The 16,673-nt window shown below is 42.6% G+C and overlaps 1 protein-coding gene across 1 annotated transcript in view; it reads left to right on the forward strand.

Moving 5' to 3' along the window:
• Nucleotides 1–16,673, forward strand: part of CRYBG3 (crystallin beta-gamma domain containing 3) — a 1,541,789-nt gene that overhangs the window by 708,243 nt on the left and 816,873 nt on the right. The window contains exon 9 of the mRNA XM_078657810.1: nt 16,444–16,549. Within this exon, the coding sequence (XP_078513936.1) occupies nt 16,444–16,549 (106 nt within the window). The remainder of the gene's footprint in view (nt 1–16,443; nt 16,550–16,673) is intronic.

Genomic DNA, 16,673 nt, shown 5'->3' on the forward strand with positions numbered 1-16,673 from the left:
AAGAAATACACTAAAAAGGATCCTGGACCGGGTACCAACCACACAGCCCTAACGACCGGAAACAAGAGGGGTAGTAATGTGCATAACAAACCGAATATAGCCACACAGGACCAGCGGCCCTGAGGGTCTGGGTGAGTCCTGCATAGGTAGGCGAATACGGCAAGAGACCCAGACCACACACAAGACGGGAGGCGAAGAGACCGATCAGTCAACAGCAATGAGGGGTGGGGGAGGGACAGGGGGAACAGTGGGGGAGGGAATGTTAGAGTACCGCGCAGGAATTGGAGCACCTCACAAACTGGAACCACATAGGTAGCTGAACTAGGCTGTGGAATAGGATACACAGGATAAGCAATAGTTGTCTAGAGAGTGAGTGCAAGTCTGAAATGCCAATCGATATCATATGTGAATAAGAAGAGTAATGTGAATGTACTACTGATACCTAAATGCAAATAAGATGTGTTTAAAAAAGGATCCTGATCTACGATGGCCAGTAAATGGGTCATTTGATGTTAAGAAGATTCAGTATGTTGAGCAGTGTTTGTTTAAGAGAAAGAGTCGGCAAGATAGGTTCGATTGTGTACGAATGTGGGATAAAGGTGAATTAGAGAGTGAGGAGAGAAGAAGCTACAGCTAGACCATTTATGCAAAAGCGTTAGCATTGAAAAATAAAGAAATGAAGGAAATGAAAGAGAAAGAAGATGGGGAGCGTCATTTAGAGGTAATTGGCCAGTACCCTGTTAGGCGCCCTATTTATCCCATCCTTGATGGACCTCAAGATGATTCTATTTTGTTAGATAGACCTCCACCCCATATAAATTCCCTTGCGCCCCTGAGAAAGAAGGTTCTGATGAAGAACATTTTTCTTCAGATGAAAAAGATGACGATAAGCAAACTGGGCGAACGACTCGCTCTACTTTAACCTCTGAGAATAAGGCCACTCTTAGATCCACTGCCTGTAAGGCAGCATATGGGAATGCCTCCACTCCAGAATTGCTAGCAATAGTTCAGCAATGGTCAGATCTAGAGCAGTTATATTTTCTAGAAACGTTCACTTGTGAAGTAATAACCAGTTTTAGAAAACCTTCTTATGATCTAGCGCCTGCTGATATAAATTCTGATTATAAACAGTTAAGTGATGGCACCCTTCCCTCTTTACAAATTTCCGATCTAATTAGGTGAGTGGTTAAATTACAAATTGCTGCCTTCCGTCTGCGAGAAGAGAAAAAGGCAGCTGCTAAAGCTACAGCTGAGCAAATAGTTCTTCTCCCAGTGCAACAAGAAGGAGCTACAGGGACAGATACAGACATTAGTAATCTTGTAGTTACTGTAAAACCAATGTGTGATGCTGTTCCTTTGTATGTTCCCCCAAAGGGAACGGGGACAAGTGACGATAAAACTTCAGATAATGCGAAAGGTTATTTTATTGATAATTGGGTCTATACTCCTTGGAGTAGAGCAGATGTTATGGCTCTTAAAGCTGCTTTGCCTGATCCGTGCCAAAATCCAGCCGCTTTTTATGAAGAAGTAGAAGGAGCTATTAGTTCTTGCACTATGACATTACCTGATATTGACATGTTCTTTGGACTTATTTTACCCCCTGATATGTGGAGATCAATTCGGACGGTAGATGATAATGTAGCTTATGGTGATACTTGGGTGCTTTTAGAGGAAACAGATGCCGCTAGGCGATCGGGCAGCTCTTCTGAGGCATGGCGTATGTCGTAAAGAGGAAGAGGAAGGGTCTCTGTTTCCTCTAACAATGCCAATAGTCTTCACCACCTTTACTACATATCCTTACCACCAGTACCACACATGTACCTTTACCATACATACATGTACAACGTAATTTTTTGTAAAGGCATGTGTAGTAAAGGCATATGCATTGTAAACATTGTGTGGTAAAGGCTGTTTTTGGCAACGGTGCATGTGTTGTAACGCTTGCGTGGTAAAGATTATGTTGTAATGGTTGTTTCGCACTTTGGTCTACCCTCGCAACAATGGGAATTTACTCTGCATTTTTAGATGTACTTATTAGACCACACAAGAGTAACTTAGTGCAAGTGCTGTATCTGGGTACATCTATAGGCAGGCTAGCAATGCTGCAAAGATTACAAAATGCTGCAGCCCGGATACTTCTGAGACTAACGAAATGGTCTTCCATTAGCCATGGTCTGGCCGAACTTCACTGGCTCCCAGTTAAAGACAGATTTGCGTATAATGCCCTGTGCTTCACGCATAGGATAATGAATCTGAGGAGTCACAGCTATCTCTTCCCCCTGATCAAGGCTCACACTCCCTCTGGAACACTCAGATCGGGAGAAGCAGCGCTGACAGTGATCCCCAGAGTACACCGGCAAGACTAAGGGGCTGCTCCTTTGGGCTGCGTGCAGCCAAACTCTGGAATTCAATGGCAATAAACCAGAGACGTGAACAGTCCGAGGCAAGTTTCTGGAAGAATCTGAAGACCTGGCTTTTTATACACAGTTAGAAGTACACTCGCACCGGACTCTCCAGGGCCTGATTTATATGCTCAGCGTGCGGACACTCCCTTGGAGTAACAATGCGCTTTATAAATCTAAAATTCATTCATTCAAGTAAGGTGAGGGATGGGTGGCAAGTTGACGGATCGCATACCAGTTAAGCAAGGAGTGCGCCAGGGATGCGTCTTCGCCCCAATCTTGTTTTCAATTTATGTAAACAATGCAGTTAAATATCTGAGTGCAAGTGTTCATGGTTCCCCCGGGCTTGGCGGTTGTTACAAACGACACCCTTCTACTATCTCACACTCCATCTGGGCTTCAAAACTTGCTCAACAAATTTGTTAACTTTTGTGATCGAGGCCTAGAAGGGAACACCTTAAAAACTAAGATCATGGGGTTCAAATCTCATAGATCAAGCAGAGGTGGCTTCCCGATGAAGGGGTTGAACCTAACAAATGTAGACAAATTTGACTGCTTAGGGGTTAAAATAAATAATACCTGTACTTGGAAATCTCATATCCAAAAATTCAAATGAACTTTGCTTCATAGTGCCTTGGTGCTAATAGAGAGATATAAAGCAACCACCCCTAAATTTGTTTCCCTGGCATTCAAAGTATACAGGGCAGCTGTACTGTATGAGGTGGTAACCCCGGGGGATTTATAACACCAGTTGCTTGACTGTTAAAGAAAATAACTTTTTAAGATAGCTAATCAGTTTGTTGCAGAGCACTCTTCTGAGCTAGGCTGTGGTCTACCCTGGAGCTATAGTATTATGGCCTTGCTGCAGAAGACGTTTTGACTATGGGCAAAGTGCATCTCGTCCCATGGCTTTCGTACATCAAATCTTAATGATTTAGGTATAAATGCATATTGGAGCCATCCCTCATCAATTAATAGCAGTGCCAAGGCCATAGTAAAAGCTGCCTTTTGGAACAGCAAGCTCAATGCCCATCACTGTAATGCCAGATCAAGGGGGCTGATGGGAGAATTTGTATCTATCCAACCTGTACCTGCTGTGGGAACCATATGTGGATGCAATCCAACCGTCTCCAGCTTGCACATTGTTTGTAAAATTTAGGTTGGGCACACTGCTGGTAACAAGTTTACTTGTAATTGGAAATCCAACTGCACCAAATAATCATTATGTGCACTCTGTAACAATACGACTGGGGAGGTTAACATTTTGTATTCGTTTGTCCTGCATATGTCAGGCCAAGGCGGACCTGGATCAAGCCAAATTACATGGTCCTAGGCGTTAGTAGAATCCGGTAAGAAACTTAAAAATGTCTAAATGACACTACCTCTTATAGTTGTTGGTTAAGAAGGAAGAAGTTTGGCATCTTATTATGACCCGCCTAGATCTGTACTCTCATAAACCTTCCTTAACAAATGACCAATTTACTACTATGTCAGCTAGCCTGAACTAACTTGGTTTTACGTAAGCTGAATTTAACATCAACTTTATTTAATCAACCGTGCTTCTGACCTGCCTGGGCCTTGTATAATTTAGATTTGTGACTTCAGATTCTATGTTATAATACTTTTTAATATTTGCCTGGTACTATTTGGCTATTTTAAATACCTTATTGTTAAAAATCTTTCTTTTTAATAACTATTTTATATATTATTAATCTTTTATATGTGATTGTCTTTTATCTTTGAAGTATGATACGTTACGAGTTAATTCCCGAAATAAACATTATTTCAATTAAATTCATTCATTTACTGAGTAAAGCATATAAACCATTCTCTTGTGACGTTTGAAATGCCAAATAAACGAGTTATATGTGCAGTCTCCAAATGTGAATAATTCAAAATATCATTGATATAGCTAACTACTAACACATCTAAGTAGTCCTGAAATACTTCATTTGCAAGGAACTAAATATTTGTTAGGGCTGTATGACATCTTGAAGCCAGTTTTTCATCCATCCCCTTTCCCAATACTTTTTAGGTTTTAGGCTTTACATTTAATTTAGACAAAATAGGGGCCAATTTAACTTAATCAAGGATGACTAAGATGAGTGGAAGAGAATTCTGATTCTTCATTGTTACTCTGTCCAAGCCCATTCCTGAGATTCATTATAAGTTATGTTATGTTATGTTATGTTATCCAGATTTATTGAGCGCACAGCTGCCTCAGCGAAGAGGCGTCCCGGCGCTGGCGAAACAGAAAACCGGATAAAGCAGTGTCAGAAAGAACAAACACAACAAAATTTAGAGATCCGGGGGAAAGAGGAAAGTTTTTACAGCTCTCCTGAAACCCATAAGGTTGTCCATCGCTCGAATATGAACAGGGAGAGAGTTCCACAACCTGGCAGCAAGCACACGAAAGGAGCGGCCGCCAGATCTGGACCTCTTGAAGCGAGGAACAATGGCCAGATGCAGGTTAGAGGACCTCAAAGAACGAGTGGGGATATACGGCAAGATAAGATTCTCCAAGATCTGGGAGAAGAAAGTTTAAGAATTTTAAACAAAAGACAGAGGCACTTAAATTTAATACGCTGAGCCACCGGAAGCCAGTGGAGCTTTTGAATGGTTTTTTTGGCCGAGCAAAATCTAGGTAGGCCTACCAGGGCCCTTGCAGCAGCATTTTGAACACGTTGGAGTCTTAATATTTCAGCCTGATTAGCTCCAAGTAAGAGGGAACTGGCGTAATCCAACCTGGATAGAATCGTAGCCTGTACAATGAGCTGTCTGGTGGGAGCATCAAGGAACCTAAAAGTAGGTCTAAGTTTACGAAGAGTGCCAAAACAAGTGGCAGCCACTTTTTTAGTGTGGGTAACAAAATTCAGTTGAGAATCGAGCCAGACCCCCAGATTTTTAACCTCGATGGCAGGAGTAGGGGTCAGACCGAGTTCAGATGGCCACCATTTATCATCCCAGAGATGACTTTGTTTACCAACAATGAGCACCTCGGTTTTTTTGGCGTTCAGTTGGAGGTAATTGTCTGTCATCCATCGGGCCACTGAGAGAAGACCCTCGCGAAACTTGGCAGCCTCAAGATCAGAGGCCCCACTTATTGCAACCGCCAGCTGCGTGTCGTCCGCGTAGGAAACCAGAGTGAGATTCCAACGCTTAGCGACAGCAGCCAGCGGCTGCACATAAAGGTTGAATAAGGTGGGGCTGACCACTGGCTTCAGATAAGAATAAGATAAGAATAAGGTGGGGCTCACCACTGGCTTCAGATAAACAGGGCAGTGGCAAGACTGCAGGAAAATAACTGGGCTATATGAAACAATTGGCAACATTGTAATATATTAGATCATTTCCTTGGACAAAAGTACATGAAACAGTATCCCCAGTTAAAGCCTAGCAGGACAATGGTCAACATAGAAAATGCAGCTAAATCAGTGTTAAAAATTGGTAAAACGTTTCAGCTACCCCAGCTTACTGTTCAGGCCATGCCAAAAAGGCAGGTGGAAGACCTGAAATGAAAGGATTATGGGACCTTTCTGCAACCAAAGCCAAGGCTGGTGATTGTTGTGATGCAACAAATATAAATGTATTAGTCAAAGACAAGGATTTTAGGGTGCCTGAAAGGGTACCATCCTACTTGAAACAGAGTAGTTAAAGGAGTCAGCCTAGTCTGTAAATCTTGAAATTTAGCATGCAGGGCAGAATTCTCAGCCTTAGGGGTGGCCAGATTCACTTGAACCTTTTCCAGAGTCGTGAAAATTAACAACCGCAAGGCCACAAGAGCTTCCATTCTGCCCAGGTGTAAAAATTACTTGGTCTAATCAATATGTCAAGGCTTGGTTACTTACGCTGTAGCAGAATGCAACAACTTGCTGCCCTCGCCTTGGAGAAGTAGCCACAAGAGTATCTCCTAAAAAGTTTGGGATAAGGGGTTGACATCTTTTGCTGAGGGGCTTACCTTGTGCGCCATTGATTTTTGACCTCCCCGCTGCCCGCTTGTCTCCCTCCCGCCGCCGCACCTACAATCTCGAGCGGCCGCTGTGTAGAGGGAGGCCTGAAAACTACACTCCCCAGACTGCCTAGCGGCGGAAGACGCCGCCGCCCGCATTTCGCGCGCCAGGAGGCGCATAAGTCCCTGCACAGCCCCCGCGTCACGGACCGCGCGCGGGCAGCGCCGGGAGAAGCCCGGGACAAGGGCGGGACAGTCTGTGACAGTCTGGGACAGGACGAGGCTGGGCTGGGCCGAGGATCTTGGACTGTTGCCCCAAGAACTGTGAGGACACGTAGAACTGTGAACTTGACCCGGTATTGGTGAATAGTCTCCTAATATAGTACCTCATATACTATTTGGGGTTTATTGGAGTTAAATTCCCCTTTTTTATTATTGTATGGCAATTTCTAGGATTGCTTCTTTGATACCTATGTGTTAGGGTAATCGTCATTTCATGAATTGTGCTTTTCTAATTTTTATATTCTTAACTTATTTGCTCCTGGGAAGGGCCACCTTTGCATATCTAAAATGTCTAAAATTAACAGGGGGAATATTCGACCCGTTGTAGCCACTCTTGACAATTATCTTGTCAAAGTGGTAGACAAAATTAACAAGGAACGCCGACAATCTTTAGGACGAGGGAGTTTTTCAGACCCCCTCCCTATTCTTACTCAGGCATCCTTTCCTCTATCTACTTCCTCCGTGGATGTTAGCTGTGTTATAAGTCCCCCAGATCCTTCTATCATGCCAGCATCCCTTGATTTAGAGTCCACACCGGCGGTGAATGAGACCCTTAACGACTCTGTGGTATTATGTTCACCAGCCCCAAAAGTGCAGAGGGTCCTAAGGTCTGGAAGAAATGCAAGTAGGCCTGTTTTGTCCAAACAGGGGGTAATCGTAAAAATAAAAAAAAACATCGAAATAACTCCCAAAGGGACCATCAATGACTCTGACACTGCTTCTAATAACACCTACCTGAAATTAGCACCTGAGCAGCTAGAGATGCTGATCGGTATTATTGATGACAGGTTTGTTAAAATTATACAACCCCTACTTGACAAACTTGATATTGTTTCTGGGGAACTGAAACGGCTAGGAGGCCTTGTGCAAACCCATCCTGGCTTTAATAATTGTATGGTATCTGTAGAAACGGCTCAGGGTGGCACCTGTGAGCCGCTGAAGTCGCCTAATGGGAGTCCAAGCACTGATACGGAAGTGGTTTCTAACCCCATGCCCCCAACTATACCCTCAACTGTGACTACAGGGAATCCACTGAGAATTAATGTAGCTAAGAAAAAGCGGTATGGCTACTCACAGCCTAATCTACCACCTGACTGCGCACCATATGTGGCAGTCCTGACCAATGTCCCTGCAGTAAGGGATGAGGGACCTGATGGTATCCACGAAACACACGAAACGTTAAAAAACAAAACCGTGGCCTGGCTTAACAGAGAATGTGGTTTTCCAGTTGCTCTGGCAGACCAGATTTTGGTAACCACCAGAACCAACTGGATAGGTACTTCACACAATAATATTTTGGGTGATTGTGTTATCGTTAACTTTAATAGTCCCCATCTTGCTACCACCGCTTTGATTAGAGTCACCTCTCGCCCACCTAATGACCAGGGTATTTCACTCCGACCCGTGGCCTATTTTTATAGACATCACACTGGCCAGCCTAATAATGATCATGGGTGGGGCAGAGCGAAAGGTCCCAGTATGTTTAATATGCCGAGTGGGTCCCAGGTGGCTACCTTCAATCGTTTTCAATGTTTAAGTGGGTTAGACTCTAACGATTGACTGGATTCTGGTTTGGCGCCCTGCTTAACCTGTGAGGATTTCGTTTTTCCAGGAGTAGAACCCGTTGTAACAACCTCAGGGCCTGTACCTAAAGAAATCCTGCCTTATGCAGATTGTATGATAGCTAGTATGGAGGGTGAAGCAGGGGAATGTAACGAGGTTCTGCCGGAAGATGATTGTGAAAGCATTATAACCCCGTCCATAACTAATTTACGGGGTAGTCAACATATCAATGTGGCTACTGGATTTTCTAGTTGCCATATTGCTAGTTGGAATATCGCGGGTTTAACGTCCAAATCTGACTGTCTGGGGTGGTCAGATTTTCTGGCACTTTTTGATATCATCTGTTTCCAGGAAACGTGGTGTAAAGATTTTAAAGGTTATAATGGTTTTGTTTCTTATCAATTACCTGCTATGGCATCCATCTCTGGAGGAGCTAAGGGCGGGCTCTTAGTTTTGATTTCTGTCAAGACCCCTTTTATTGTAAAAAAACATGTATTGGTTGGGGCACACGCCCAGATCTTATGGCTCTCCCAGAAGAAGGGTAGAAATATTATTTTGATTAATTTGTACAATAACATCTTTGATAGTTCCAGGGTCCTGGTGGTCAATGCTTTAGCGAGCGCCCTGGATGAAATCATAACGGGTTCCAATGTTGTTTTTGATTTGCTTTTGGCTGGGGATTTTAATATGTATGTTTGCCCACTTTCTAACCTTAATATATGTGGGGTGTGGTCAATTGCTTTGGAGACGGAGATCTCCATTTTCATCATAATCAATACGGGGAGTCTCTAAATAATCTCCTAGCATCATATGACATGGACATTTTGGTCAATGAGAAAAATGATCAAGGTGAGATAATCCCCACTTTTACAGGTCGGGGGGCAAACACTGTGATTGATTTTATTTGTACTTCCTCTAGCCTTGTCCCCTTTATTTCGCCCCCTTAAGTCGTTGATATTTTTCTCAGCGACCATAACTGTTTAACTATAGAGGCCTTTCTCTGGAAAGAGAATAGTTCATCTAGTACGGGGCTTATAGATAATATCGAACCCTATAGATCTAATGGGACAAGACTTAGATGGAAAGGGCATAAAGCAGAAATGACGTCTGATCTTATTATAAATAGCTGCTTATCTGAAATCACTGAGATCCTTGAGGATGTTGACGTCACTGCCGAAATTATTCAGCATTTTATTCGAATTAACTTAGTCATTGATTGCAAGCTTACTATCTCAGTTAAGCGCAAGGCAGACCTAAGGGGGTGGTTTGATTAAGCATGTACGCTAAAAGAGCTAAAAAGGGCATTGGTAGCCAAACCTAGAGATAAGAGCCTGGTTTTTAAACTTAGAGCTAGCTATAGGGTTACCTTAAATAGAAGGAAACTGGAACTTCAGCAGGAGGCCTGGGATAACTTGGCCCAGGCATCCGAAACCAATAATTGTACCTTGTTTTGGGCCACAGTGAATAGTCCGTTCCTTAAAGATGAGAAGGTCCCCGAACTAACATCAAAGGTTAACAGGGAAACATGGGTCTCTCATTTTCTACTTTTTTTGATACGGACAAAGCTATGGGTCATAAAGAGGATTGTTGGCCCATCGTCCCTTTGGACATCACTGTCACTGAAGTTTTAGATAGTATTAGGGCCAGCAAAGGGGGGAAGGCACAGGGCCTGGACGGGGTGCCTATTGATATTTATAAATTAGTTCCAGAACTATGGGGCCCTATTTTAGCTAAAAAAAATTACCGCAGCAGTTTGTAATGGGGTGCCTCCTACCTGGGAAGAATCGATCATTATCCCTATTTATAAACAAGCATTTGCAATGCAATAGGTCTCGCATTAGGCAAAGTTTGAGCTTTTAGTATTGTAAATGGCATTGGCTATTTTTTTTTGCAGTAGTTGCGTTTTGTTTTTATAAAAAGGGACATATAAAATATGTTGCATATTGACATATAATGATGCAGCCCACCTATGACTTATGCAGCAGCAAAATGGAGCAGCATTGAGATCAGAGTGCAGCTCTGGAGGCCACATGTCCACCCACATAAGAAATGTTAGAGGTTGTCCACTGACAAGTTTCCGAAATGGCGCCACCTCCTCTTCGTAACTGAATAATAAACAGATACAGAAAATACACACCACAAGCACTGCAATTTGGCAGCTGCGGCGTCTTCTGCATGATTATAGCCCCTCCCCTCCACATAATTCATCACTTGCCAAATAATGTATCACTTGCCACATAATTCATCGCTTGCCACATAATTTATCACTTGCCACATAATTCATGACACATAATTTATCACTTGCCACATAATTTATCACTTGCCACATAATTCATCGCTTGCCACATAATGTATCACTTGCCACATAATTCATCGCTTGGCACATAATGTATCACTTGCCACATAATTCATGACACATAATTTATCACTTGCCACATAATTTATCCCTAGCAAAATAATTTATCACTTGCCACATAATTCATCGCTTGCCACATAATGTATCACTTGCCACATAATTCATCGCTTGCCACATAATGTATCACTTGCCACATAATTCATGACACATAATTTATCACTTGCCACATAATTTATCACTTGCTCTACAATTTGCAGATTTTAGCAAAAGCAAACATTCCTTTGTATCTGGAAAGGATCAGAAGTTACATCCTTACGGTTCCCCTACTTTCACTTATTGTAATGCGGTATTTAAAGCACATGCATGCATGTTCCCGTCCATATAAATCCCATTAACGGTTTCACCCATCTTATAATATTCCGACTGCGCATTTTCTACCTGGTGCGCCATACTCTAAAATCAATCCTTTGTATAGTTGACACTCCCAATCCATATATCTTAATACAGACATAAACACGTCATATTGTCAGTTGCCCCAACTCACGTTATTGTTATCTACCTAGATATAAATGTACACGTTCTTTCTGTCACTGGTATTAACGGTTTTCCCCAACTCTCTTTTTACGAACTGCACATTTGTTTGCTCCCAATTGTCACTATTACCTTATGTAAGTAACTTCCGCGCTATATAAAAAAAATGGATAATTAAATAAAAAATAAATACCGCAAAACATCCTCGTTACTCTGCCGGCCTGCGACCAGGAAGTCAGGCAGGCCGGCGCGACAACAGGAAACAGGAAGTAGGAGGGCGGGAGCCTACCCCGCCTCCCACGGAAGAGCCGGAAGAGCCGCGATTGGTTGCAGCACCGGAGCAGGCAGGAGCCTACCCTGCGCCCCGGTGCCGAAGAATGGAGGAAGAGTCCTGCTGCCGGTGAGTGGGGCTTCGCTTTGTGGCTGGCCTGCGAGGGCGGGAGGGGGGCATGTGTGGGCGCGCGCGCGGCGGCGGCCTGTGTATGTGTGTGAGCGTGCGTGTGTCTTGGAGTCTGTGTGTATGCGTGTGTGACTGTGGGGGAGGAGGGGGTTGCCTGTCTGGGTGCCTGCGTGTCTGTGTAAGTGTAAGTGCGAGTGCGCGCGTGTGTGTGTGTGTGTGTGTGTGTCTGTGTCTGTCTGTGTGCATGCATGCATGCGCGGTAGGCTGGGAGTATGGGAGGGCGGCGCAGGACGGAACGTGCGCGTTCGCGCACACCAATCCAGCCTGGACTGCGCTCGTGCACCTTCTCGTCCGTCCTTCCCTCGAGACAGCTAACTATACGTCTCCAACCCTGGAAGCATCCTTTGGATGCTAATTCCAGGGCGAGACCTAAAAAGGAGACCGGGGTGATGTGAAGAACTATCGCCCGATCTCCCTGCTAGATTCTTCGGTAAAAGTTATGAGTAGGATGCTTCTGGTTAGGCTGGAGGAATGGGTTGAGGCCAATGGCATTCTGGCAGAATGTCAATTTGGATTTAGAAAGGGGCGGGGGACGATCGAACAGTGTCTAAACCTTGAACTGTTGATCGGAAAGTATTCGCAGGCCAAGCCGGGCACTATCTATCTCTGCTTTGCAGATTTGAGTAGTGCTTTCGATTTGGTGGACCATGCAATTCTTTGGGCCAAGCTGATCGAAATGGGGGCACCGGAAGGTATCGTGTATTTCTTAGCCCGCCTTTACACCAAATTACGTACTTGTGTACGATACGGTACGCACGGTGAGTGTACAACCAAGTTTAGGATTGGGCGGGGTATTAGACAAGGGTGTGTTCTTGCCCCCTTGCTCTTTACCCTTTTTATTAACGAAGTGGATTCCATCCTAAAAACCATTGCAGCAGATGCCCCTAAAGTTAATGATGCCAGCGTCCCGGTATTACTTTACGCGGATGACGCTGTTTTATTGTCTCACACCCCGATAGGCCTCCAACGCCTGATAGATGGGTTTTCACAGTTTATAAAAGGGAGAAAGCTTGTGATTAATAAATCCACGACCTATATCATGGAATGTGGGCAGGGGCGTAATAGAAAGTCATCCTCTTATTTTATTGATGGACATAAGGTTAAAAAAACGGAAAACTTTTCATACCTGGGTATCACATTTTCTAACAATAATAGCTGGACTAGCGAGCATAAAAATGTGAGGGCCAAGATGGCGAAGAGTGCTTACGGAGTGTTTACTTTGGACAAAACTAGGGGATAGGCGGGTTAGAGACATGCTTAAAATATTTCAGTCTAGATGTCTCTCTACCGCTTTGTATGGCGCCGGGGTATGGGGCTTTGCCCCTGCCGGGAGCTTACAAGTGGAGGAGAACGTCTTTTTAAAAAGACTCTTGTGTCTACCTAATTCTGCCTCTAATGAACTAGTACATAGAGAACTCGGCATTCAACATCTTACCGATTTGATTCTCCTTAGACCCCTTATGTTATGGCGATCAATCTGGATAAAAGAAGAAACATCTCTATGTAGAGCCATCATCAATGACTGCCTCTCTATGGATAATTATTCTAAGATCCCATGGATTAAATACAATTTAGATCGTTTCCAGGCGATCTATGGCCTCGATATTAAATTAGATAACTGCTGGGCCTCTGATTTATCTAAATCCGAAATGAAGAAGTCCTTCTTGAATCTTCTTTCTGAGTGGCGGCTTAGTAATAGTGGCAACTTATCCACCTGTGTGTCATATAATGGTTTGAATGAATTTGTGGGCTACCAACCATATCTGACCCAAGTGACTAGAACATCACACCGGTTTGTATTAACAAGATTAAGGATCGGGATTGTCCACAAATTGGTGGCTTTCCCTTCCCAGAACAAGCACCCGGTTGGACCATGTCCATGTGACAATACTTCAGCACTATGCACTTTCTTCTGTTGTGTCAAATGTATAGGTATTTGCGAATTTTTATTTAAAACCTATTTTTGTGAAGTTTAGAGTCAGGACTGTAAATGACTCCATGAAACTGCTTTTTAACCTGCATCATCCTGATGTTTGTTTTTTACGGCTACCTTCCTCCTTAAAGCAATCAATGTAAGGAAAAGTATGAGCTTTTAAACTATTTATTAACCCCATGCCTGTATTTTTTGTTCTGTTTTTAACTCTGGATATTGTCTTAAATGTTTTTTAATGTGCTTTTATGGACATTGTTCTTTGTTCCGAATAAAGCCTTATGAAATTAAATGAAATGGGATAAGGGGTTAGGAAATGAATGTCAGAGATATGATTCTGTAGACAATGAGATCTGGTTGCTTGTTTGCGTAGGCTTGCAAATTGAATTGTATAATGACTGAAGGAATGAACCTTTAATATATTGACATGTACAGTGGTGATTAACTGATGAGGACTCCTCGGGAGGAAAGACCGAATAAAGGGTTTCTGGCAGAGCTAAAGCCCTGTAGTGAACATCTCGTAATGCACATTGGCATTTCCTCCCAAAGTTGGTATTCCCAGCCCTCGAAAACATATACACCTTATTCAGTTTCTTAGTACAAAGTATTTAATTATTTGTTTAATGTTTTTCAAATAAACTGTTCAATCTGGTTTTCTCTGGAAAACTTTACGGTCTTACTTCCAAGCTCTCCTTATAATGTTCCATCCAAAATTAAATTTTCTCTGAAGTCTTGAGTCAGATCTCTTAATACTGTTTTATACTGCTATCTCAAGTCTTTCGATCAGCAAGGTTCTAAATTTGCTATTTTTCTTGTCTATCTTTGAAGTCTTTTAAAATGCCTTACCTAAAGCAACTTCATATGCAGCTGAACTGCTCCATACATTTCTACTACGAATCCAAAATTCGCCTGTTTTCAAAGTTTCCCTAATTACAAAATGTTCTCATGATTTATTGAGCCCTATCCTACCTAAGCACTCTTGACTAGATAATTAACAGCCTTCAAAGACCAGCTTCAGGGTAGCGCTCCAACATTGTTACTGCTTCCTAGGGTAACAATATGGACTATCATTGAAGACTGGGCAATGTTTCCTTAAATACTAGAACTTAACCCAAAATTGCTGCAAATGTGGTGGATCGTAAAAGATTTCAAAATGGGTGCTGGATGCCTGAAGGTCTCATAGGATGAGAAAGTTATCTTTCTAGCGGTCTCTTGATGCATGATACTCCAAGATGTTCCAATCTTTGGAACATCTTGACAAGCCTGCTTAGGAGAAAGTATTTTGAGGCCACAATGTCTCCTACGACAACTGGCCCCCAGACCCTAGATGTAATGACTGCAATACCTTTGTGGTCATTGGGAACTAGATGATGGAACAAGAAGCCCACACCATGTCAATCTTGATTCCTAAGAATGCAATGCAACCCCAGAGTAAGCTGATATGCTAGGTTCTGTTTGTATATATTTGTTTAAATAAAACTTAAGCGCATAGTCTTAAAATTGATTCAGGAGTGGCAAATACCCCTTTAAACAGCAGAAACACTAATGGACAGTGACTTGCTTCTTTTATTCTAATTTCTTCCAACCTGTTACACGCCATGGCTTGGTGCAGTTGGAGAAGGGCTACTGAAGATAACATTACTTTTCTCCCTTTTACACACTATCGCTTTACCTACCTTCAGTCTTGCATCTACAGATGCCATAGTCAACATGTACTCTTACCAATATCACTATGAATTGTCACATCATCATATCCAACTTACTCCTTCTCCTGGGCCCCTCTGTGGCCATCAAAAAAATAAATCCCTTTTTCTTAATGAAAGCCTAGTCTTTTAAGCATCACTGATACTGTTCTCTCTTAGTTTATTTATTTATAAAGTTTTATATAGCGGGAACATAACCTGTAAGGGTATCAGAGCGCTTTACAGATGATCAGAAAATAAGAAATCAAGAAGGCAAACAGCATAATCAGCAGAGGTACAAACTGTGTAGGATAACCAATAAGAAGGTAATATATCCAGGACAAGTCAATGGTATAATATGCATGGTCTGACAGTCAACTAATGATCATTGGAGTAGATCATGAATCAAATGATTGGAAATAAGAAAACAATCAAGTAAACAACAAACTAATCCATAGAAGTAAAAGAGAAAATTGTGTATATTTACAAACTGAAGAAGGTAATATTTCTAGGACATGTCTAGTGGAAAAATGGGCAAGAACCTACAGTCTAGTAATAATCATTGGTCTAGATCTGGATCAAAATGGATGACCCAGGGCAGACATGTGTACATAGTTAATACTTCCTATGCCACCATAGAAGCTTTTCCCACACATCCAATTGACTCCTGTCTGTACCGAAAGCACATTGCCATAATCAAATCTCCCTGTGCTGCTTCAAGAGTAAGGTAAGTTGCTCTCAGCCTACTTGCACTAAAATACCGTCTCAGTGCTGCTGAGATCTTTGATCACCCTTCTCACATCACAATCCAGGGGAGCGCTAGGGCCAACTGTGCTGCCCACAAGTTGCAACACCAAGATTTGTCTTATTTTGCATTACCCTTGAAGCACAACTGGCCCTTGCAATGTACACACATTCAGGTCCCTGAACGAGATTGAAACATTTGCACACGTCCTTCTGCCACCTTCATTAATAAAATGTGTGTAACACCAGCAGCAAAATCTACTGTATGCAGAGCCAGTACAAAAAAAAAATCCAGTATGGTTATTGCAATGGACATGTATGGCTAAAAATATAGCCTCGACCTGTGAAAACAAAGTAAAGGCTTAGCTTGGAAATTGACTTCAATTGGTATAGGGCAATTAGAGTATAAAGTAATGGTAATAGTGACTTGTTTTCATATAGCGCTAGATACTTGTGTTTTGCCATTTTGAAGCAACGCACTGTTTAATGTACGTTTCTTTTACTTTTATGTGAAGTGGCTCATGTACTATTTTTCAATTCGCAGTTGGCTTGCCTACTCGGAACCTCATTACAAAGGAACAATGGCAATTTTGGAACCAGGCCCATCACCTATTCCTGCAGATTTCCAATCCCTGCGACCTTTGAAAATGGTAGGGTAATAGGTTCCTCTTTCCCAGTTCACCATGTTTAAACGTTTGTGTATGTACAATGAGCGCACACGTATAAAATGGTGTGTACATATAAAAATTACTAATTTGGGCGTCGTAGAGCAGA

Source organism: Lissotriton helveticus, chromosome 8 (genome assembly GCF_964261635.1).
Source record: "Lissotriton helveticus chromosome 8, aLisHel1.1, whole genome shotgun sequence".
Lineage (NCBI taxonomy): Eukaryota > Metazoa > Chordata > Amphibia > Caudata > Salamandridae > Lissotriton > Lissotriton helveticus.